The 24,278-nt window shown below is 35.0% G+C and overlaps 1 protein-coding gene across 2 annotated transcripts in view; it reads right to left on the bottom strand.

Moving 5' to 3' along the window:
- The window catches only part of MMS22L (MMS22 like, DNA repair protein), a 131,059-nt gene that overhangs the window by 100,763 nt on the left and 6,018 nt on the right, over positions 1 to 24,278 (bottom strand). For both annotated transcript variants that reach the window (XM_023254186.2, XM_045057863.1), the window contains exons 7-10: positions 21,692 to 21,782; positions 19,474 to 19,604; positions 17,904 to 18,017; positions 7,783 to 7,959 (exon numbers count right to left, since the gene is read on the bottom strand). In XM_023254186.2, coding sequence (XP_023109954.2) covers positions 7,783 to 7,959; positions 17,904 to 18,017; positions 19,474 to 19,604; positions 21,692 to 21,782 — 513 coding nt within the window. The remainder of the gene's footprint in view (positions 1 to 7,782; positions 7,960 to 17,903; positions 18,018 to 19,473; positions 19,605 to 21,691; positions 21,783 to 24,278) is intronic.

A 24,278-nucleotide genomic window follows, 5' to 3' on the forward strand; every position in this document is an offset into this window, starting at 1 on the left:
TTCTTGAATGTCTAAAATTACTTGGACAGAGTAACTTGACAGACTTGGTAGAAAAAAAATTGTAACTATTCCAATCCAATATAAACCTTAACAGGACATGTTTTATTAAACAATGGCACTTGTATACAATTATAACTGTTTTAACAAATATTTAAATTTTGCTGTCATATGTAATTTAAGCGGAAAAAAAAACTTTATGTAGTTTTTGGAGTGTTTTATGCTTTGAGTGTTTTTCCTCATTGTATACTTTACTCACCAGAGACTTTTTCATTTTATGTATAATAACATCAAGACAATCTATTCTACTAAGCAATTAACTAAACATTTTGTATAGGGAAAAAATGTACACAGTACTACCTCATTTAATCAATGGTCACTTATCTGGAAGACTCCTCACAATAAGGAAGAAAGCCGAAAAGGACTTTCACAAAGCCAAAATACTTCACAAAAGCTAGGCACTGAAAAAGGCTTTGCTTTCCAAAGGGAAAGCCTGGAGGAACGCTCAGTTCTTAAAGCTCTGGATACATGTATACTAGTCAAAACCAGAAGAAAAGAAAGTGCTTTGGAGAGGAAGCAAATAACAACTAGTTTCTGACAGTGAGTGAAAAAGGTACAAAAGGTAACTGTAACACCTCAAAAAGCAAAGCCAGAAGCCTTAAAGAATAGAAACAAAGAGCCTCATCATACCCTACCATCCCCATCATAATTAATATGTTGTTCAGAAGGATGAACCCAAATGACTCATAAAAGGTTAAAGCATGTACAATATTGATTAAAAAAAAATTTTTTTGAAATATTTATTTTTGAAAGACAGAGAGACAGAGCACAAGTGGAGGAGGGGCAGAGAGAGAGAGGGAGACACAGAATCTGAAGCAGGCTCCTGGCTCTGAGCTGTCAGCACAGAGCCCAATGTAGGGCTCAAACTCATGAACCAGGAGATCATGACCTAAGCCAAAGTCGGACGCTTAACTGACTGAGCCACCCAGGCGCCCCTGCAATATTCTCAATTTTAAATGACTGGATAATGTTCATGTAAGATGCTCATTACATAAAATTACTAAACAAACATTTCCTTAATAAAGGTACTCAATGACTGTGGTAGCCCCTCTCTAAAATGGCCCCAAATGACCCTGTCCCCTGGAATTCATACACTTATTTAACCCTCCACCCCCACCCCACTGCACACTGTGCCAGGGTTGGTCTGTTATCAAGAGAGCATCAGTACTAATAGGAGTGTTGGTATGTCACTTCCAAGATTAGGTTAGAACACAATGAAGCTTCCATCTTAATGAAAATCTCTTGTTGACTCCGTCAGGGAAAACCATAGTGTGAACAGGCCCGAAGAAGCCTATGTGATGAGTAAAGCCTCCTGCCAACATGAGAAAGACTGGAAGTGAGTCCTCCAGCTCTAGTCTTCAGAGACTCAAGCACCTGCTGATAGTTTACTAGAAACTCATGAGGGATCCTGGGCCAGAACCATCCAGCTAAGCTCTTACTGTATACCTGAGCCTTAGGAACTGTGTGAGATAATAAATGTTTGCTGTTTTAAGCTGCCAAATTTTGTTTCACAGTTAGAAATAACTGATACAATGACTCAGTTATTTTTAGCAAAAAAAAAAAAAAAAAAATTATTGACCTTTTCAGATATATTTATGTAAATAAAGTGAATACAAACCTTTTATGAGGAGAGAATGTGTAGTAAAGAATTTGTCCTTACCCAAAGAGAAAATCTGGCTTTCTTTATCCTTGGCTTCTGGGGAGTAATTTCTAGGCCCTTGGAATGTTATACCTGATAGGGATATCTTTGTTTGCCTGGGAGCCTAGAGTCATACTGGATAGTCTAACAATGCAATTGAGGGTGGAGGCTGGCCACAGCCCAAAACCAACAATGTGAGTTAGGCTAAGGGCTGTGGAGACCTGGAAAGTTGATCTGAAGATTGAGATTAACCCTGTGAGCAATCAATCCATCACACCTATGTAATGGAGCTCCAATAAAAACTGAACACTGCAGCTTAGGCAAGCTCTCCTGGTTGGAAATACTCCCTGCATACTGTCACACACTGATGCCAGGAGACTAACGTATCTTGACAACATGGGGAGAAAACAGCAGGAGCTCCACATTTGGTACTTCTCCTAGACTCTACTATATACTCCTCCCTTAGCTAATTTTAATTTATATTCTTTCCCTGTAATAAACCATAACCATGAGTGTAATAGCTTTTAGAGAGTTCTGTAAATCTAAGTAAATTATATGGTTTTGGGCATTCTTGAGCTTGCAATTGGTGTCAGAAATGAGCAGCCTTGGTAACTGGTCCTAAAATTCTCTCAAAAAAGAGACTATTTTGTTTTATAATACTATATGAACACTGTGTTAAGGTCTTTACATTACTTCCTCAAAAAAAAAAAAAATCTTTCCATTTCACAATTTCCAAACACAATTAAGTCTCAGAGAGGTTATGTATATATACATACAAGTCAGAGCAAGAATTTTGCTCCAAAGCCAGTATTCTTCCCATTTTCTAATAAACCTTCCCTCACCTTTCAGCAATCCCCTTTTATATCACTCTTGACTAAGAAAACATCATCACTAACCCCAAATAAGCAGGGGTTATGACAGGACTACTGTATTTAGCTTTATAGTTTCATAGTGTTAGTGAGTATATTTCAATGATTCTGTTCTATCAAGGCATTTGAATCACAGGAATTATAGGTAAGTAATGTATTCTTGTTCAGAGAATTTCAACTCTGTGGATCAGTACTGTGGCTATAATCTAAAACAAAAATAAACCATAACTCAGATTAAAGAATGACAACTATATCATGCCCAAATCAAGTCTAAGAGACTGTATCAAAGGACACAGATTTTTTCTCCACAGCAAAACTGAACTTTGAGCACCTACATTTTTTTTCTACATACTAACTTATACAAAACTTAATCTCTCTGACAGAAAGGAAATATGGGGCGCCTGGGTGGTTCAGTTGATTAAGTGTCTGACTTAGCTCAGGTCATGATCTCACAGTTTGTGAGTTCAAGCCCTGCACCGAGCTCTCTGCTGTCAGCACAGACCCTGCTTTGCATCCTCTGTCCTCCTACCCTCTCTCTCTGCCCCTTCCTTCTCATGCTCTCTCTCTCTCAAAAATAAATAAACATTTAAAAAAAAAAAAGAAAGGAAATAGGAAGTCATCAATTTTGGGTTATGTTTTATATCTCTTATCCCACCATCCAAACTAAGACAACCACTTAAGCTTCAGGACAGGTCATGTCTCCACCACAAATATAAAATAGATACCCCATTCTCCACTTCCAGCAGACAAGGTAACTTGGTGCAGCTCTCACTTTAAGGTTATATTTCAGACTTTTTATCTAGTCACCATTTCAGATGTTTCGAAGATGAGCATCAGCTGGCCTGACATCAGCAGGGAAAGTACTGTTAAACTGATTCCTGCAATGCCCTAAAATATTTCTTCTCTTTAAACTATATTTGCTTTTAAAATAGATGGTGGCAATTGTGAGAAGATAACACACTCTTATCTAGGTTGAAAGAAAAACCTTAAATAGAAACACATGAAACTCTAAAGCCTCTAGTATGAGAGATACCAAATTTTCCTTACAAGCTTACATTAATCAATTGGCAAATTTTGTGATTAAATGCACAGCAAAAGTTTAATCCACAAAAAAGCTTTTAAAATAAAATTAAAAAATGAAGCATATGTGAAACCTATTTGAAATGTTAAAATTTTGAGATGCCTGGGTGGCTCAGTCGGTTGGGTGTCCAGCTTCAGCTTGGGTCATGATCTCGCGACTTGTTCAAACCCCACATTGGGCTCTCTGCTGTCAGTGCAGAGCCTGCTTTGGATCCTCTGTTTCCCCTTCTCTCTGCCCCTCCCCCACTAGCACTTTTTCTCTCTCTCTCTCAAAAATAAACAAACATTAAAAAAATTCTTTTTTTAATTAAAAAAATAAAATGTAAAGATCTCATCTTGTGAGTGGAACAAAGCAGGCTTATTAACGCATGGCCATTTTCTATATGGTAGTTGGCTGTGATATTATATCATAAAAAGAAAAAAGAATTCAGAAAATTTTCAAAATTCTGATCAAAATATATCCCAGATCCAAATTAACATTCTGCATAATCTCTCTGAAAGGATGAGTCAATATACCTTTACATTCATAGATCAGAAGGATTACAGGACTTCTGGACCAAATTGAGACACTTGAGAGTAAAAGGAAAATTAACCAGATAGGAGGAGGGGATAATAGGCATAACAGAAACTGTCCACGGCAAACTGGTACACACGGTTTCCATACTGAAGTTCTATTCATGAGAGAAGGCGGTCTTTAGGAGAACCCCAATATCAAATTTATCTAAGTGACAAAGATAGGCTGACATTTAACTACGGTGTACCTCAGTTTTGTTACTTGTAAAATGGATATGTTACTCTCTCACCTACTTCATGTTACTTCACAGATATAAAGGCTGCTTAGTCACTGTGAAATATTAAACACTTAGCAAATGTGGGGCGCCTGGGTGGTTCAGGAGGTTAAGCATTTAACTCTTTCGGCTCTGGTCACGATCTCAGGGTCATGAGATTGAGCCCTGCATTGGGCTCCGTGTGGAGCTTGGAGATTGCTTAGGATTCTCTCTCTCTCTCTCTCTCTCTCTCCCCCTCTGTCCCTCCCCCATTCATGCTTGCTCTAAGTAAATAAATAAAATTTTTAAAAAACCCACAAAACACTTAGCAAATGCAATATGCTGAAGGCATCACCCCTAATGAAAACTAGTATCAACTAGAGAGCTTGAGGTGTTTTTTTTCTCAAAGATATTAAGAAGTCCAGAAATATCTGAAGTTCTTTGAGCACTCATGAATACAATCCAAGTCTGTTTTACACATATACATATACATTATACATCTCTATTATTTTTATCATATGAAAGGTTCTTTTTCAAATATGATGGCATTTTCCTCTTAAAACCTTCTATATAATTTAAATTGAGATTCTTAAAATATATGTACTTTAGCAAAAGAAAATCATACAGGAACTGCTGACATATTTTTTTTTTTTTTTTTTTTTTTTTTTTTAGCGTTTATTTATTTTTGAGACAGAGAGAGACAGAGCATGAATGGGGGAGGGGCAGAGAGAGAGGGAGACACAGAATCGGGCGCAGGCTCCAGGCTCTGAGCCATCAGCCCAGAGCCCGATGTGGGGCTCAAACTCACGGACCGCGAGATCATGACCTGAGCTGAAGTCGGACGCTCAACCGACTGAGCCACCCAGGCGCACCAAAAGAAAATCATACAGGAACTGCTGACATATTAAAAGACGTAGATTAAGCTATTTTAAACACAGACAATTCAATCACTATCTTGATTCAGGGCTAATAAAAGCATTAATTTCCTATGGAATTCTCTGTATGAAACAGAAGAGTGATTTCAGCAATGCAACTGTACAGTACAACAGTAATAGTAATGATATATATTAACATGGCTAGATTACGTACCACATGTGGGTGTATGTGGAGGTCAACATCAACCACCACTGAAATACACCATTCACTCGCATAAGTGTTAGCGGCAGTTCCAGCAAGCATTTATAACCTGAAAGTATGCTCCCTGAAGCAAGAGGCAATAAATCTGTTTCACGTACATCCTATCATTGGCACCTATTATTATGATAACCACCTTAATGGTAACTCAAAGGTGCTTTTAACTAATTACCGTTTTTATTTACACCGATTAAAATAAAAAATATGTACTGGGGAATTAAAATGGGAAGAGAAATAAAATGCTGATGTAAAGACATTATTTTATAGGTAAATTTTTGAGTTACTTTAATGTTCTAGTATTCTAATGGTTAAAAGATGTGAAACATTAACATATTAACTCCACAAAAATACTCAGTGAAAGGCCTACTGCAATAATGACAGTCTGTTAAGATTTATGGAGTATTTACTACATATCAGCATGATAAGAACTGATGTACAGAAACAAAGGACATATAATCCTTTTCTCTGGGATGCTCATTCCACTGATCCCTCTCAATAAATTGGTATAATGCTTAAATACGTTAATATTGATCTGTGTGTGAGTTTCTCAGAGAACTTTCTGATTTATTATTTTAATTTATCTTGGGATCTCCTGGAAAGCTTCTTATTATTAGGCGGATCATTTAGAAGACCTTTTGAGGTCCTTTCCATTCCTATGACATAACTGTCAATGCTAACTGACCCTCAGATTCCATGCATGATTTCCGAGCTGACTTTTTTCAGTATTCAAAAAGAAGAAAGTCTGTCAAGGAACAGGTTTCATAAGTAATGATCTCCATACCTGATAGAGGATGAGAACCAAGAAACTTTTTACAAATAAGAATTCCCAAATTCCAAACCAGATTACTAAATCAGGATCTCTAGAGTTGAGATCTGAAAACCTCAATTTTTAAAAACTTCCAGGTAGGTCTGATGGATGATAAGCCAGATTTGGGAACTACTCCCCCCCGCCCCCCCCCCCCCCCCCCCAGAAAAAGGTAAATTTTGAAAATCAGACACATTAGCTTCAAGATTCCATATGTTATAGAACTGATGGGCTAATAGAATACTACACTATTCACTTCTGAACATGGAATAATTATACACAAATAGAGCTTCAAATAAATATGTCTACCAGCTAGTTTTATTCACAGGGCTTTTTATTTTTATTTATTTATTTATTTTTTAATTTTTTTTTTTCAATGTTTATTTATTTTTGGGACAGAGAGAGACAGAGCATGAACGGGGGAGGGGCAGAGAGAGAGGGAGACACAGAATCGGAAACAGGCTCCAGGCTCCGAGCCATCAGCCCAGAGCCCGACGCGGGGCTCGAACTCACGGACCGCGAGATCGTGACCTGGCTGAAGTCGGACGCTTAACCGACTGCGCCACCCAGGCGCCCCTCACAGGGCTTTTTAAATAACACCAAAAAAAATGTTTCTAACTAGAAATATAATAAAATCTTTTTGAAGTAAACCTCATGGTTGTTTAATAGATTAAGATATCTTTATGAAAAGCTTCCCTAAAGAAGCATTATTCTGAGGAAATAATTTTACCTAATTATTCACAGAAACTACTAACTCATTACTGGAAACATGTGCTTTCCCTTCATCAATTTTACAGATTTCGGAACTAAAAGGCATTTTCTGAACACTCAATCCCATGATTTTTGGAAGAGGGAACACAGGCTCAGAAAAGTTGAAGTAATTTACTGGAGGTCACACAACTACCTAGTAGCAGAGCCAGGACTGGACTAGATCTCAAGTCTTCTACAAGGTGCTCTTCCTTAAATAGTAAAAACATAAAAATTACCATTTTTCAAGATGTTTAGGGAAAGGTCTACCAACTTGTAGATTCAGAAGCTGAATTTTTCTCTGTAGGATTGTGATCTACTTTTATTTTTAATTTGTTTTTTTTAATGTTTTATTTATTCTATAGAGAGAGAGAGAGAGAGAGAGAGAGAGAGAGAGAGAGAAGGAGAAGGAGAGGGATAGCATGAGCGAGGGAGGGGCAGAGCGAGAGGGACACAGAATCCGAAGCAGGCTCCAGGCTCTGAGCTGTCAGCACAGAGCCTGACGTGGGGTTCAAACTCACAAAGTTTGAGAGATCATGAGCTGAGCTGAAGTTAGACACCCAAATGACCCACCCAGGCGCCCCTGTGATCTACTTTTTGTTGTGTTTCTGTGCTCATTTACTAACGTGTCTACAAAAAATACATATTAATAATATGAGAAAGTTTAAGAAAATAAAATCTTACCATTTCATCTTGTGTTCCATGGCGATCAAACTGGTAAAATGATGCTACATGAGTGATGATCCACCAACTAAAACCTAATGGATCCCTGGGCTGGATTATAGGCACAGAAGGTCGTCTTCGGTCACTTGATTTGTCAAAGAATGTTTTAAGTAGTTTATTCAACCAGTTCCAAAATGACTATACAAAGAGAGGTAATATGATTCAATTACACTAAGAACATAACCTTTGGTTTGGGCTTTTTTCTCCATTTGTATAATAATATATACACATAAAAGAGAAAAAAACCCATGTATGTGAAATTTAAAGAATAAAAATACACAGGTTAAGAATTATTAGAACATGATTAGCACTCTAGAAAGATCCTATGTGTTCCACAATCACATCTTCTGCCATCCAGGGGAAATGATTATCCTGACCTTCATCATAAATCATTCTCTTGTTTTTTAAGTTTTGCCACATAGGCCTATAAGCCTAAATCATATACACTTTGGCTTCCCATCACCACTTTTTTATCCATGTTTGTATTCTTAAGTGGCCTAATTCTATTCTTTATAACTTGCTTCTTTTCTCAACATCGTGTTTCCGAGATTCATCCATATTGCATATAGGCCTAGTTCATCAAAGTATTCCAAAATATGACTATATGATGAACCATTTACCTGATACACTGTTGTTGAGCATTTGATGAGTTTCAGTAAGTTTTTTTTCTAGTAATTTGTTCCATCTCATAAACATTTTCAAGTTATTAGGCATACAGTTAATGACAATATCTCAACTTTTAAAAATATCTGCAAAATCTGGTCATGTTCCTCTTTAAATTTTTAGTATTGACTGTGTAATCATTTCAAGAGAAATTAGCCAATTTTAGTAACTTTTAAAGAACCAATTTTTGACCGTTTTAATCTTTTTCTGTTTTGATCTTTGTTATTTTTAATTTTACAAATTTGTGTTAGTTTTATTTGCTACCTTTTACTTTCTTTGGGTTTATTATGCAGGGATTTTTTTCCCCTAACTTCTTGTATGATGAATTCTTTTTAAGTTTATTTACTTATTTTGAGAGACAGAGCATGTGTGTGAGTGGGGGAAGGGCAAAGAGGAAGAAAGAATCCCAAGCAAGCTCTCAGCTATCAGACCAGAGCCCCAAATGGGGCTCAATCTCAGGAACTGTGAGATCACAACCTGAGCCAAAATCAAGAGTCAAATGTTTAACTTAGCCATTGAGGCGCCCCTATGATGAATTCTTAGCTCATTAATTTTCAGCTTTTCCCCCCTCTAACATCTGTATTTAAAGTTATAAATTTCAGGACTCTGCAATGGCAGAGGCTGATGGAACTCTCCCTCTCTCTCTAACCCTCCCTACTTGAGAGCGCTCTCTCAAAAATAAATTAAAAAAAAACAACATAAAGTTATACTTTTCCCTCTTTATCTTTAGCTGCAGTCCCAAAGCTTTAACTAGTAGTATGTTAGTTATCATTTACTTCAAAAAATTTTACAGTTTCCATTATATTTTCTTTCACCTATGGGTTAGAAATGTATTTCAATTATTTCTAAGCATATGTGTATTTCTTCTTGTAATTCAATTTTTATTTTCATTTAATACTATGTTCTTAGCCACATAAAAATTTAAATTTGCTTTATCTTCCTGATAAATTTAACCTTTTATCAGTACAAAATGACCTAATGCTCTTATTGGTTTTAAAGTCTAATTTTCTCTAATGTTAGTTTAACATATTACATCTTTTTGTATCAATTCTGAACTCTTCTATAGTTTGTTTTAGCTTATCTCTTATAAACAGCTTACATTCTGTTCTGACAGTATATTTTTTTAAATGAGCATTTAGTAGTCCATTAATGTAATGACTCCTACATTCAGTTTTAAATCTACCATCTTATTCTGTATTTCTATTTGTATACCTATTTTTTCCACAAACACCTCCTTGAGTTCTTTTGGGTTAAATATTTTTCTTTTTTCCCCCTCCACTAGCTAGTATGTTAGTCTACTTTCTCTTCTTTCAGTGACTACCTTACAAATAACAGCATATAGGCAAATGTCTTGATAAGTTAATACATATCTTCGTTCTCCTCTTAAAATAAGTACCTTAAAATACTCATTATGCCCTATCCAATTTCTACACCAGTATTACTGTGTACTTTAACTATTTCTTAATTCAAACAGATTATATTACTGACTTATACAAAACATTTACTATTTTCTTTGCACTTTATTCCTTCATACATCACACCACCTCTGCTCTGCCCCCAACTCCCCCAATTCAGGCACCATTCTTCTAAAATACCTCTTTTAGAATTCCCTTCAATTCTGTTTCACTGACAGTAACTTTGTTTCACCTCACCCTTGAAAGATTTCACTGGTGAAAAATTTTAAGTTGACAACTACTTTGCTTTAATACAATGAAAATTAACATTCCCACTGACCTCCACTGCTGTTGAGAAGTCAGCTGATAGTCTAATTGACATTCTTTTGAAGGTAACATTTTTCTGTCTGAACGCTTGTAGCTCTTTGTCTTTGATGTTCTGCAGTTTCACTATGATGTATCTAGGTCTGTTTTTTTGTTTTTTTGTTTTTTTTTAATCCTAACTGGAATTGATTTTCTTAATGCGACAGCTTTTCTTAACTATGGAAAATTTTCTGTCATTTTCTCTTCAAGTATTTTCTCTGTTCCACTTTCTACTTCTTTGGAGCTACAATTAAAAGCATTATCATATCCCCTCTATCCTCATATGCTACATGTAGCCACCTGGTCTCTTCTATTTCCTATAATCCATAATAGTTCTTCAGTTATTATCTTTCCTGACCTTGACATTTTTGAGGAGTACAGGTCCATTATTTAGATTTAACTTAAGTTTCTTCATAATTAGACTCACATTATATATTTTTGGCAAGAATACCAAAGACACATTTTTCTTCTTTAAGTGCATAACATCACACACTGAAGGTACATAATATCCATTTGTCTTATTATTGGTTAACTTTGGTCATGTGGGTAAGGTGGTATCTGCCAGATTTTCTAAACTGTAAAGTTACTGCTCCCTTTGTAACTGATAGTGTAGATACTTATCCAGCTGTAAAAATATTGGTTTTCGTCATACTTCTGGCAGCCATTGAGGATTCTTGCCTGAAACAGTTACTAAGGAAGTTGTCAACTGGTGATTTTCTAATTCTATCACCAACATCTACATTTATTAGGAGGAGTTTCCCTTCTCTCCATTTATTTTTCATTTATACCAGTATGAATCCATAAAGTCTTACTGTATAGATTACAATCCTTTGCTATCATTTATTTTGTTTCTCAAATTATCCCAGGTTTAGAGTGTGGGAGATCTTCATGTTAGCTCTTTTGTCCTTCAGAGGTGTCTTCTTTATTTTCTGAGTACCTCCTTAGTTTCTGGTACAAAATGTTCCAGGTTCATTTTTTTCTTTTCATGCCCCAGCCTGGAAAACCAGTCATTTGCCAAAGGAACTTTGTTTCTTGTCATTGGAGATTGGTCTTCAAAACCAAGACATTGCAGTTTCCTGTTACTCAAATACCATCGTTTGTAGGCCCACCTATTGGATAAGGTAGGAAATGCATGTATGCACATGTCCATGTGTGTGCGCACATGCACACACACACACACACACACACACACTCACTTCTAGTTCTGATGATTAAAAACCATTATTTCATACTAATATCTCAAATTCTATTCCTACACATTATCTTTCACTTTACCTTTTCCTGTTTCCATATTTGTAACTCAATTTTCCAACAGTGGCAAAGTTGGCTCTTAATCACCCATAATATATTAATTTGCTCAGTCCTAGAACCCAAATAAAGATTTAAAATTGCTAACTCATATATAGCACTGTAAGACAAATCTACAAATGAGTCCAGTATTTGCAGCTCATTACAATTCTTCTGTCTTTAGCCTTAGAGCACATTGTCAAAATAGTGCACTCCAAATTGTCTAGGTCAGTCCTCCCCCCACATCACTTCTCCCATGTGTTACTCACTTATAATACAGTTCGGTTTAGGTGTTTCTCTTTATGTTCCAATGAATCCCTCTTCCACGCACCTTGATTTCTTTCTGGAGCATGTTCAAGTTTAGCACAGTTCTAAAATCATAACACATTCAAACCCTTCCACTGCACTGTCCCTCACCAATCTCCCATTCCTACCCACCGATTTCATAGTTCTGATTTGTCTTTCCAGTATTTATCTGTGCACAACTAATCATATGCATTTACTATTTTCCCCATCTTCATACACAGAAGGTAGCATCCTATAAATATTCTTCTGCACTTTGCTTATGTAACAATAAATCCTGGAAATCAAATGCTTCAGATATTTTATTCAGTCTACTGAACACAGTACTCCAATGTGCTGATATACCATGGTTGGTTCAACTAGTCTGTGTATGGGCCGTTAGGTAGTTTCTCATATTATGCTTTTATAAACAATGCACTAAAGAGCCTGATGCATATGCATTTTTTCTGAATTGCTAGACGTATATAGCAAAAATAAACTCCTAGAAGTGGGATTGCCAGGGTGAAAGTTATAAAATCCTTGGCCCATACATTTTGAATCTTTGTGGGGTTTTGGGTGTTTTTTTGTCTTTTTGTTTTTGGTATTAATGATGTTTTTATTTCACAGAAAATTTCTTTTAACAATCTTTCTGTGACACTTAAACGTGACAACATATATAAATTTATGCATATATGTGGCAGCTAAAATATAATTTGTACTGGTCAGAAACGCATGATATTGCACATGGTACAGCACCGGTGTCCCCTGCCTCATTCATGGCAATTTGGGGAGTACACATAAAATATATTTAGGTCTATTTCCCCAAAGAGGAGTGAATTAATTCAGCTATTTCTTTTCTTTCTTAAATATGCACTTTCTTACATAATTGTGTGGTAGGAGAAAACATGAGTTGTAGCACCAAATAAATCTGCATTTGAAGTCCAGTTTATCATATTCTGTTATTTGAACAGTTTACTTAACCTCACACCCACTCTACTTTCTGGCACATAAGAAATATCACTCAAGGATTATTTATTAGCTTTCCTTCTGTGAAAATGAAATCTAATTGACGTTTACTAGATAATGAGTGTTGGGTTTTCAGGAAAACAGTAATACAGATAGATCTACAAAAGCTATGTGTTTAGAATATTTCCTGGAACACAATTATGTCCTTGACCAAATTAGTTTATTTTCATTCTTGGAATTCCCACATAATTTGAGGTGTATGTGAATTTGCAAACCTTCCTGAGCCTCCAAGAGGGTTCCCTAATTGCTTTATACACTGTCCCCTTGGGAAACATCATCCTGTTGGCTTCACAAAGTTCAGCAGGAGCACAGGCAGATATGAAAATAACTTAAAAGCCCTGAACTGCCTCTCCCCTTTAGATAATTTCCTTAGAACATTAGTTCTTTGAACACAGACCTGATTGCAGAAAATGTCTCCTCCTCAGCAAGAAAACTCCAAATCCCATTCAATCTTCACCTACCACATTCGGTGGGGGGGGATGCCAGGGGGTAGGGAGAAGGAATTAAATACTTTACGGAAAAATGTTAGTGTGTTTATGCATGCGCATATACGCATGTTTTCTTCTTTTAAAAACATAATGAGGGGGGCGCCTGGGTGGCTCAGTAAGTTAAGCGCCTGACTCTTGGTTTCAGCTCAGGTCATGATCTCACGGTTAGCGACTTTGAACCCCACAACAGGCTCCATGATGACAGCTAGGCACCTACTTGGGATTCTCTCTCTCCTTCTCCCTTGCTTGCACTCTTACACTCCCTCTCTCAAATAAACAAAAAAAGTTAAAAAATGTAAACATAATGAGGGTATTGTATAAATTAATGTTGTCGCATCATAAAGTTTAAAAATCTTTGTACAACATAAAGAAAGAAAAAAAGTCTCTGCCTTCAGCAGTCTGGAAAGCTGTTAAGAACAGGCCCTGTGTGGAGCTTAGACTGCTGTCAACATTCAGGGAATGATCATGTCTTCTGTGATATCATTAACTCCCAGGTGGATAAGGAAGGGAAGCAGCCCTGTTCTTGAAATTTTCAATTGCTTTTTCTGTTTTTCTTTCTTGGTTTATCCACATCCATCTCGGTCCCCAAAGACACTGCATGTCAGATAGTACAAGGAATAATTTTCAACTAGCTTCTTTGCTGTCTTAGAAGAAACTTTTTGCAGTTTTGTTTCCTTTGGGTTTGGTCACTTTTTCTTGGTCTTGAGCTTTCTATCAAGGGAGTGAGTATGTCATAGTTCCAGTCCATATAATCTCTGTAGAGTGAAAGATGGGACCTACAACACTTTTCTCTAAGCTGAAGGCTTGCTCTGTTGTGGCATATTGTTTATTCATTATGGGGCTGAAGTCCAAGATCAGGGGTCCTTCTCTAGACAGCAGACTTCTGGCTGTGTCCTCACAAGGAGGAAGGCTCTTTGAGTCTTTTAAGATATTCCATTGTTACCTTCTGTTGTTTTTGAAAAGCCTAGTGCAGGTCAGATTACTTTGCTCTTTTAAGTTATTTGGTCTTTTCGCCTAGAAAATTTGAGGATTTCCTATAGGACCTAAAGTCATGTTTGAAATCAGTTTTAGTATGATATGTCTTGGGATGATTTATTTGGAGTTAATCTTACCAGTTACCTGGTAGGCCCCTTCAATATGTAGAATTAGCTCTTCTTTTTTCCCCCCAATAACTGTTTTCTTGGATAATAGTTTTGAGTGTTAGCTACACCCTATTGTTCTGTTTTCTTCTTTAAAGACTCCATTTACACATATGGCTATTTCCTTTTTGCTTACCTTCCATTTCAGCTATTTTCTAATTCTTTATATTCCTTGGATGTTTTCTGCCTTTCTTTCATATCCCTGATTAAATTTTCATTTGAGTGTATTTTTCTTGGGCACCTTGTAATTTAGTCAACTCTAAATTTATTTTTTCTTTCATTTCTCTCCTGCATTCAATTTATTCTTTTCATTCATTTCTGGCTTTTACTCTACTTCTTTTTAACACCTGAGTATCTTATGCAGGGTGGTTTTTTGTTTTTTGTTTTTTTTTTTTTTTTTTTTTATAGCTCCAAATGTTTGTCTATTTAATCCAGTTTGGATTAAAATTAAAATTTCCTTCTGCTTCAGGGGTGCCTGGGTGGCTCAGTTGGTTAAGCGTCTGGCTCAGGTTATGATCTCACAGTTCGTGGGTTCCAGCTCTACTTCAGGGTTAGCTCTGTGCTAACACCTCAGAGCCTGGAGCCTGCTTTGGATTCTATGTCTCCCTCTCTCTCTGCCCCTCCCCTGCTCACGTGCGCTCTCTCTCTCTCAAAAACAAACATTAAAAAATTTCCTTCTGATTCACAGTTGTTTCTTGTGCAAAGGGTGTATCAGCTAAAGTGTTTCAATGCTGTTTTCTACTAGTTACTTTATAAAGACTTGTATCAAAGTTTCCTTTTCCTTTCTTTCATTTAGGAAATCTGGACTACTTTAAAAGATTTCTAGTCCAGTGGAGGCCTCTTTTGTCAACGTACGAAAGTCCCATTTCTTTCCTGAATTTCCTTTTTCTTTTTTGGTGGTGACATTGGTAGGAGACTGGGTATGAGAACTTTGATTTGTTTTTTCTTTTCTTTTACAAGATCATTTTGTTTTTACTTCCTATACCTTTCACCACCCAATCACCAAGACTATCATTCCTTTTTTGCCTTTTTATTCTCCAGAATCCTACCTTCAAAGACTACCTATTCATGTCATGTACACACTTTCATGTTCTATCCTATAGTCAGTTCTCTGACCTACAAGGAAGATCAGAAAGGTCAGAATGACCAACTTTCTCAGTATATTCACAACCTGGCAATGGTTTTATCTGATGACTGATGTCACCTATCTGATGACTACTGCTAGCTCCCTTCTTCTCTCCTCCAAGTTTTTTTTCAGACTGCTCTTGCTTCCTATAAAGTTTTATGGTAGAGCTTTGGTGGTTTTTACCTTTAACTTAAAACCCTTTTATCACTCCTATCCTGTAGTTAAGCTATCAACATGTTTGTGTGGTTTTATTTGTTCTTGCTGTTCTATATTTTGGGGGAGTTACTTGGGAAGATTTAGGTGTAAGCATTCATCCAATGTCCATGGCTACTTAGAAGTCACTGGCTTGAAATTTTTACTACAATCTAGGCAACACCAACTCAGGCTATAAACCTGAGGGCTGGCTTGCAATAACAAATACACTGAAGCAATTTCAAACTGCAAAATATTAGAGTAAAGGGCTATTTTCCTTATAAATTTAGTTGAGGTCCTAGTTCCTCTTTTGGGGGGCCCAGAACTAAGGGCAGCTAGTGTATTAGTAGGGTACCAACTTGGGTGGACTCTGACTTTGTCTTCTTGTACCTTCTACGTACAAAAGCTAATGTTCAAGTTTACACAATTTAGCAACTGTCTATAAGGTCATGGGGCAGCTTCAGTCCTCAGCTGACGTGAGTTCCCACCTACATTCAGTATTTGGCCTCAGGACTTCTCACTTTCTACAAGCTCACTAAAACATGCAAATGTTTATTGTATGATGATACCCAGTATGATTAGATTATTTTTTCAGCAGGAAGGTTAAAATGTCTTACTATTAGGCATGGCAAATTTGAACCTGAATTTAAAAATAAAATAGCCTTCAAAATCTGTGAATGATATCAATTACTTTTTACTTGTACTACAAAAAATTAAATGCCTTCAGATTTTCATTATTTTAAGACAAGTAAGTCTGGTTACTATATAAAATGAATAACATATAAATAATTTAGGTCAAACAATAAATATTACTATGCAAATTTCTACAGTATAATATTTTAAAATTACACCTACTATATGAAAACTAACAGCAACAAGTACGAACCTGCACTATATGTGGTCTATATGTTCAAGTCTGAAATTGGTAAAATAAGAATTGTAAAGAAATATAAAATCCTTAAATAACAACAAGCTTTACAGAAAATGGAAAAACTGGTATTTACCATGTCAATGAAACAAAATATGCTGGCAAATGATCAAAGGAAAAAAAAATCCTGAGACTGTAATACTGAAATCTCACCAAAGAAAGCTGAACTCTACTGAAAAGCCAAACTTCAAGCAAAAAAGAATTTTTTTACTTGATTATAAGATATGTTAAGTTTATACTTAAATTTACCGCTGAAATAATAAACCGAAAATAAATATAACACTTGTAAACTCATAAAAGTATGTTTGTTATTAGAATGAGATAGTAGCACCCAAACCCCAAATTGTGGACAATCTGAAAATTCTGAAATCCATTAAAATCAAAGACATTTTCATATAACATAAACAATTTTAAATATCATTTCACGATGAATTCTTTGTTCTTACTTCTGCCTATGAATATTTCTTTTTTTCTACTAATCCACAACAGCTGAATAAATAAAGCCCCATTCTGAAAGATTTGGCCCAAAATGAGGTCAAAGAAAATTTCTCATGCTCTCCTTAGCACTTTCTTCCTCCTTCCTTGAAATAAGATGCCATAAAATTCTTTAATAAAAACCTATTTTAGGAGTGCCTGGGTGGCTCTCCTAAAATAAGTGGGTTAAGCGTCCGACTTTGGCTCAGGTCATGATCTCGCGGTTTCTGAGTTCGAGCCCCGCCATCGGGCTCTGTGCTGACAGCTCAGAGCCTGGAACCTGCTTCGGATTCTGTGTCTCGCTCTCTCTCTGCCCCTCCCCTGCTCACGCTCTGTCTCAAAAATAAACATTAAAAAAAAAAAAAACAAACAACAAACCTATTTTATTTCTCTTCAAATCTAAATCTGCCATATTTCCTAACTTGTTTTCTGGATTACTAGACAGTATGAAATATTTTAGCCTAAAAGATTCTTGATAGGAAAACAACAAAAAACTTGTGAAAATGAGTCAAATCTTGCACTTCTCCGAGATGTTTCATATTACCACTTCAGGGTTAAAAATATAGTAAGTATTTAGGACTCAACTAATGATGTGTTTGGTGGTGGTGGTTGTTTTATTATAAACAAGAAACTTTGTAACATTTTTCTTGGCTAAAACCATTGCATAAATTCAATTTAAGAGTTAGGAACAACAATTAACACATCAATTTGACAACTTACCTCTGAAAGAGACCATTTACTTCTGTGTTCTAGAAGATGAATGAGTAGAACCCATAATTCTTTAATACATGGACATGGGCAGTGGTGACTCATTAATGCTTCAGAAGGCCTGACCTGTAGGGAAGAACCAAAATGAGTTCTTTAAAAGAGAATTTTATATGCCACATACCTCGTTCCAAATGTTTTAAAAGAATGATTTAGATGACTTAACACTGATGTTCAATTACATAAATTGTTTATGAAAAATGTGCCATTCCATTAAATTTTAAAATAAATCCCATTTTAAAACCAAAAGTATACAACGAACTTCATTTTCAACTTTTAAAAAAGTTTGCTTTAATCACTGATGTTCAGCAAACTTTTCCCATAAAGGGCTAGATAGTAAATATTTCAGGGAGATATAGTCCTTGTCACAACTACTCAACTCTGCCATTATTATACAACATCAATCATAAATAATAGACTTAAATAAAAAAAAAAGGTGGGCTGTGCTCAGTAAAATTTTATTTATAAAACCAGACAATGAGCTAGATATGGGCTCAGGGCATTGATTTCCTAACTTTGATCTAATTCATCAGCCACAACAGAAAAACTTCTAATAAAATGATTAGAAAACAAATTTAATCCATTGTAAAGCAAACTAAAAAATTTTTACAAGTCAGAATAAATACAATTGTTGGGGACCTATAAAGGTTAAGCAATTTTAGATTAAGTATGTTTTTATCAAATATACCCTCAATGGTCCTACATAATGCAGAGTATATACACTATACTTGCAAGTACAGCTAGACTTCAGAAATTGATTATGCAATCACTACTTCACATATACTATATTAATGTTTCTAATGTAATACGGAGTAAAAGATAACATAAAGTATTACTAACCCCTGTTTGGTTAATCCACTAATTACATTAGTTGTAAAATTATGTAGACTAGACTTAAAAGACTTTGGTAATACATAAAACACAATCTAAATTATACAAAATTATAAATCCTCATTTCCTATAAGATTTGTGCTAAAAATCTGAAATAACTGATAATGATCTAAAAATTTCCATTGCTAGCAAATGAGTAGCTATATAGCACCTTTAAATCATTGTCTGCATTAAACACTCTGTTAGATACAATTTAGTAAAAACAAGTAATTCTCCCCATGATTCTAGACCTTTTTTGAAAACAAATAAAATTTCCCTTTACAATTATTCACTAATTTTAGTTAACTACTCATTTATTGTATTATGTAACAATACATGTATTATTAAAGGGCTGGACTCTCCTACTGGAACAGAAGTTAAATGTACAGTTATTGTCATAAACATCTTGTTTTTATTTATTTTTGACAAGATGGAAATTAAAAAAAAAAAAAAAAACCGCCTCTGAAACATTAATTTCAGCCTGTACTAAATGTTTAAATCAAATTCTTTTCCCAGTCAACTCCCAGATAGTAATAAATATAAAATTAGGAGAGTTAACAAGTAAACAATTTCAGTTTAAATTCTTATAAACTACACACATTAAGGAGTACTTCCCTTAAGTATCAAAAATACAAATAAACTCTTAAAGCATTACCTTGTCATACCTGTTGAGTGACAGGCTTATTAAATCACAAAGAAGATTTTCACAATGTTCTTCAAATAGACTGACATTAGTTAAATTGTCTCCTGCCAGATTCATAAACTGATGACCATATATAACTTGCTCTAAAAATATAATAAAATATATTTTTTAAAACTACAGTAGATTTTACTAATTCAGGAGAAGGGAAAAAAACTATAGACCTTTCAACTGACTTATGACAAAACTGTAACACATAGTGTTAAAAGCAAGTTTCTTTGGAAATAAGTTAAATTTGAGGACAATTCCTTTCTTATATGATCACTAATAAACATTACCTAAAAAAGTTTTCAGTTCTCTCAAGTACCACTTAATAGACTTCTCTTTTCTTAATGTGGCCTTCTTTTTTTATAAAAAATTTTTTTTTTAACGTTTATTTATTTTTGAGACAGAGAGAGACAGAGCATGAATGAGGGAGGGTCAGAGAGAGGGAGACACAGAATCTGAAACAGGCTCCAGGCTCTGAGCTGTCAGCACAGAGCCCGACGTGGGGCTCGAACTCACAGACCGCGAGATCATGACCTGAGCCAAAGTCGGCCGCTTAACCAACTGAGCCACCCAGGCACCCCTCTGTGTGGCCTTCTTTAAAAAGCAACAATACAACATCATTTAAGGAAAAAAAAAAATAGAGGGGAAACACTAAAAATCTTCACCAATATTTCTAACCAATAAAGACTTTAAAACATTTAACAAATGCTGATAAACTAATCACATACAATTGTTTCGTGGTATTGCTAGAGAAAACCAAAGTAACAGGTAAGTATACCTTAGAATATTGCTGTAAGGAAATATTTGAAATACAAAGTCCACATGAGAGAATAAATTATGTATTTGTATACATGTTTGCATGTGTATATATGTAAGTGTACACACATACATGTATATACATTTGTGTATTTTTTAATTAGTTCATTGAAAAGCAGGTATTGAGATAATGGATGTCTTTATAACATAAGTAATTGAAAATTCACAAATAATTACAGAATATTGCCAAGTTGTTAATGGAATCTAAAGATACCAGAGAGCAAGACCAAGAAATAAACAGGCAATATATGAAGTAAAAAAGTATTATCCATGATATAGATAAGCTCCTACTAATTTTTTAAAAAAGAAACATTAACAAAAGACAATAATAAAGAAAACATTAAAAAAAGCAATAAAATTATGTAAAGATGTTCAACTTCACTGGTACTCAGAAAATTGCAAAATAGATTCAGTATTTTTCATGTATTAGTTGGCAAAAAATAAAAATAACTGATAATATCCACTACTGACAAAAGTGTGAGGCAAAGGCACGCTCATCATTAGTGTACATAAATTGGGGAAAACTATGGCAACTGAGCGTTTTCAATATTAAAGCTGAAGGCGAGGGGGCCTGGGTGGCTCACACAGTTAAGTGTCCGCTCTTGATTTTGGCTCAGGTCATGATCTCACGGTTCATGGGATCAAGCTCCACATTGAGCTCTGTGCTGATGGTGCACAGCCTGCTTGGGAATCTCTCCCTCTGCACCTCTCCCACTCTCTCTCTCTCAAAATAAATAAACTTAAAAAAAAAAAAAAAAAGCTGAATGTGCCACTCCAATTCTAAGAATGTATTCTACAGAATAACTTGTACATGTATTCAAAGATGTATATATATACAAGGATCTTCTGTGAAATATCATTTGTAGTATCAAAAAAATAGAAATAACTGAAATATTAAATAGACTTGGCTAAATAAATTGTGACAGAGCCATAACATATAGGCCTTAAATGAATAAAGTAGAGCTATATGTACTAACATGAACAGATCTCTAAAAACTATTAAATAAAACATTATACAAAACACTATGACAATACTAATTGTGGTTAGTTAGAAACAGAGACAAAAATTCTACCCATGAGTTTCTATATATGTATACCAACAGAGAGTAAGTATGGAAAGATAAATGGGCCAAACTGTTCTCTTGAAAAAAGGAGTAAGACTTTGACTTTTTACTTTGGTTACTATTTGAGTTAAAATTTTAAAAACTTAAAAAACCCAGAAAGCACTTATTACCTGTAATTTTAACTCCTGAAACCAATATTACATTGTATGCTAACTAAAATGAAAAAAAAAAAAATCACCTGTAATTTAAAAAAAATAAAAGCTTAGATTTAAAAAAGAACATAAATTAGAAATTCATAAACTTACTCAATTTTTCACCAAGCATGTGAAGAATTTCTAGCACCAGCCAATGGATATCTAAGTGGAGATGTAATAAATGCCATGATGGTGGAAAAAGCTGTGAATGACATTATCAACTGTGACTGAGAATTCGTAGTACTTTACTAGGTATTTTATAGCATGTCACAACACTCCTCTGTAAGCACAAGGATAAAGAACCAATTAACTACCCACTACTCAAAAGCTCAGGGAAAAACTCTGTCTTGCTCTTTAGAGGACTCTTTCACTAGAGTTCTTTGAAAGCATATTTTCTTCTGATACTTTAGGACAGACTTACCTTGGGGCTGCTTAACAGACTTATATTAAAGGTCCCTTCCAACCAATCTCTGATTTTACTATAGCTGCAAGGCAGTAAAATAATTTTTTAACCACTTATTTTCATCATTTTGTTTTAGACTTTCCTATAAAATATTTTAACAGGAGAACTTTAGACTATCATACAGACCCTAATGAGATGCTCATTAAGAAACTGAAGTTAAAAGCAGTGAAGAAATTTACCTTTCAACTCATGCATTAAGATTCAAATCTAATTCTATCTGATACAAAAGCCAGTGCCCTTAACTACTCTGCTGTAGTAGGGTTGTCAATAACCTCCCTCCAGCCAACACTTGGTGTCACCTTAAAAATAAATACAATATACATGTTCTATTAAGAGAACAAGGAAGGGGCACCTGGCTGGCTCAGTTGGTAGAACTTGAAACTTTTGATCTTGGGGTTGTGAGTTCAAGCCCCACATTGGGTGTAGAGATAACTTTAAAGAAATAAAACCTTTAAAAAAAGGGGGGGGGGGAGAACAAAGAAGAATTACAGAGAGGGACTTGCCGTATCAACTATGCAAACAAAACAAAATGCTATACTAATAAAACAGTATTGGCTCAGGAATAGATAATAAACAGAAAAACAGACAAACAGAAAAAATAGGCAAAAGAGAAATAGATAAACCTGGTATCTTAAATCAGTGGGGAAAGCATGGGCCATTCAATAAAAGACCATTTATTAACTTACTCATTTGCAAGAAACTAAAGTTAGATTTCCCACCTCACAGCGTATTTTTAAAAAAGAGATGAATTAAAAAGATGAATGTTAGGGGTGCCTGGGTGGCTCAGTCGGTTAAGTGTCCAACTTTGGCTCAGGTCATGATCTCGCGGTCCGTGGGTTCGAGCCCCGCGTCAGGCCCTGTGCTGACAGCTCAGAGCCTGGAGCCTGTTTCAGATTCTGTGTCTCCCTCTTTCTCTGACCCTCCCCTGTTCATGCTCTCTCTCTGTCTCAAACATAAATAAATGTTAAAAAAAAAAAAATTAAAAAAAAAAAGATGAATGTTAAAAAAAAGTATGTTTTTAACAACAGCACAGAGATGATACACAAGAAAAACCTAACAAATATAATTATATACAAAACTGCAACCATCTACCTAGCAAGGCAGCTTAATTGTCGAAAATAAAAAGTGAACTGATGAAAATATCTATAATATGTAATACCCACATTTCTAATAAAAAAAGTATCTCTAATAAAGAAGTTCCTACAAAGTAATAAAAGATGCTTAACAAAAATAGCAATTAAATCAACACTTCTCATATATAAGATAGGTAAAATCCAAAAAACATAGTCATGAAAGATATTACTTTGTAAGATTTTTTTGTTGTTGTTTCAGAAAAGAAAAAAGTACTTTAGTGTATGATTTTTTGTTTACATGTTGAAGACTACATTGCCCTGCTTTAAAAATTCGGTCTTCTGATCTTCAAATAACCTTTCTTTTCACAGTTGCCTAATTAAAAAGCCTATGAATGGCAAAACTTAGTTTGAGAACCTTTCTTTGGACACAGTCTTTATTTCTGCTGCTAGATAAAATATTTTTATTTTCTTATGCACTTGATGAATATTCAGAAAATATAAACCAGTCCAATTTATAGACGCCAAAATGAAGGAAAAATATCCCTCCTTCCATAATCTATCCATGAATTTTCATTAAGTGACATGGTTAAAAGCAATTATTTATTTGCTTTCTACAGATTAGACAGATTAACCTGGGAATTCAATTGAGACTCTATTTACTTTTAATATTATATATATTGGTCCCCGATAAGAAGAGTGCATTTTTTTTGTTATTGTTCTATTTCACAGAAATATATAAACATTTATTTGTACATTACATTTTGGCAAAGTTACATTCCTAAAAATAATGTTATTCAAACTGGTAGAGTCAAACAGAATGAAAGAAGTTGAGATTTCAGGGAATATTCCATAGGGAATTACAATTTGCCATTCATATAAGCTCACATTTTCCTATGAAGAATTTGTTAATTACATCTATAAACTGGGTCATGCTATCAGTACAAATTTTTAAAAACCAAACTTCAGGGGAACCTAGGTGGCTCAGTCAGTTGAGTTCGGCTCAGGTCATGATCTGACTGTGTTGGGATCGAGCCCAAGTCTGGATCTGCACTGCATGCATGTGCACGCTCTCTCAAAATAAATAAGCTTAAAAACAAACAAACAAACAAAAACCCCAAACTTCAGTAGGGATGATTACCACAGGTAGAAAAAAAAGGGCACA

This window comes from Felis catus, chromosome B2, assembly GCF_018350175.1.
Source record: "Felis catus isolate Fca126 chromosome B2, F.catus_Fca126_mat1.0, whole genome shotgun sequence".
Taxonomy (NCBI): Eukaryota; Metazoa; Chordata; class Mammalia; order Carnivora; family Felidae; genus Felis; species Felis catus.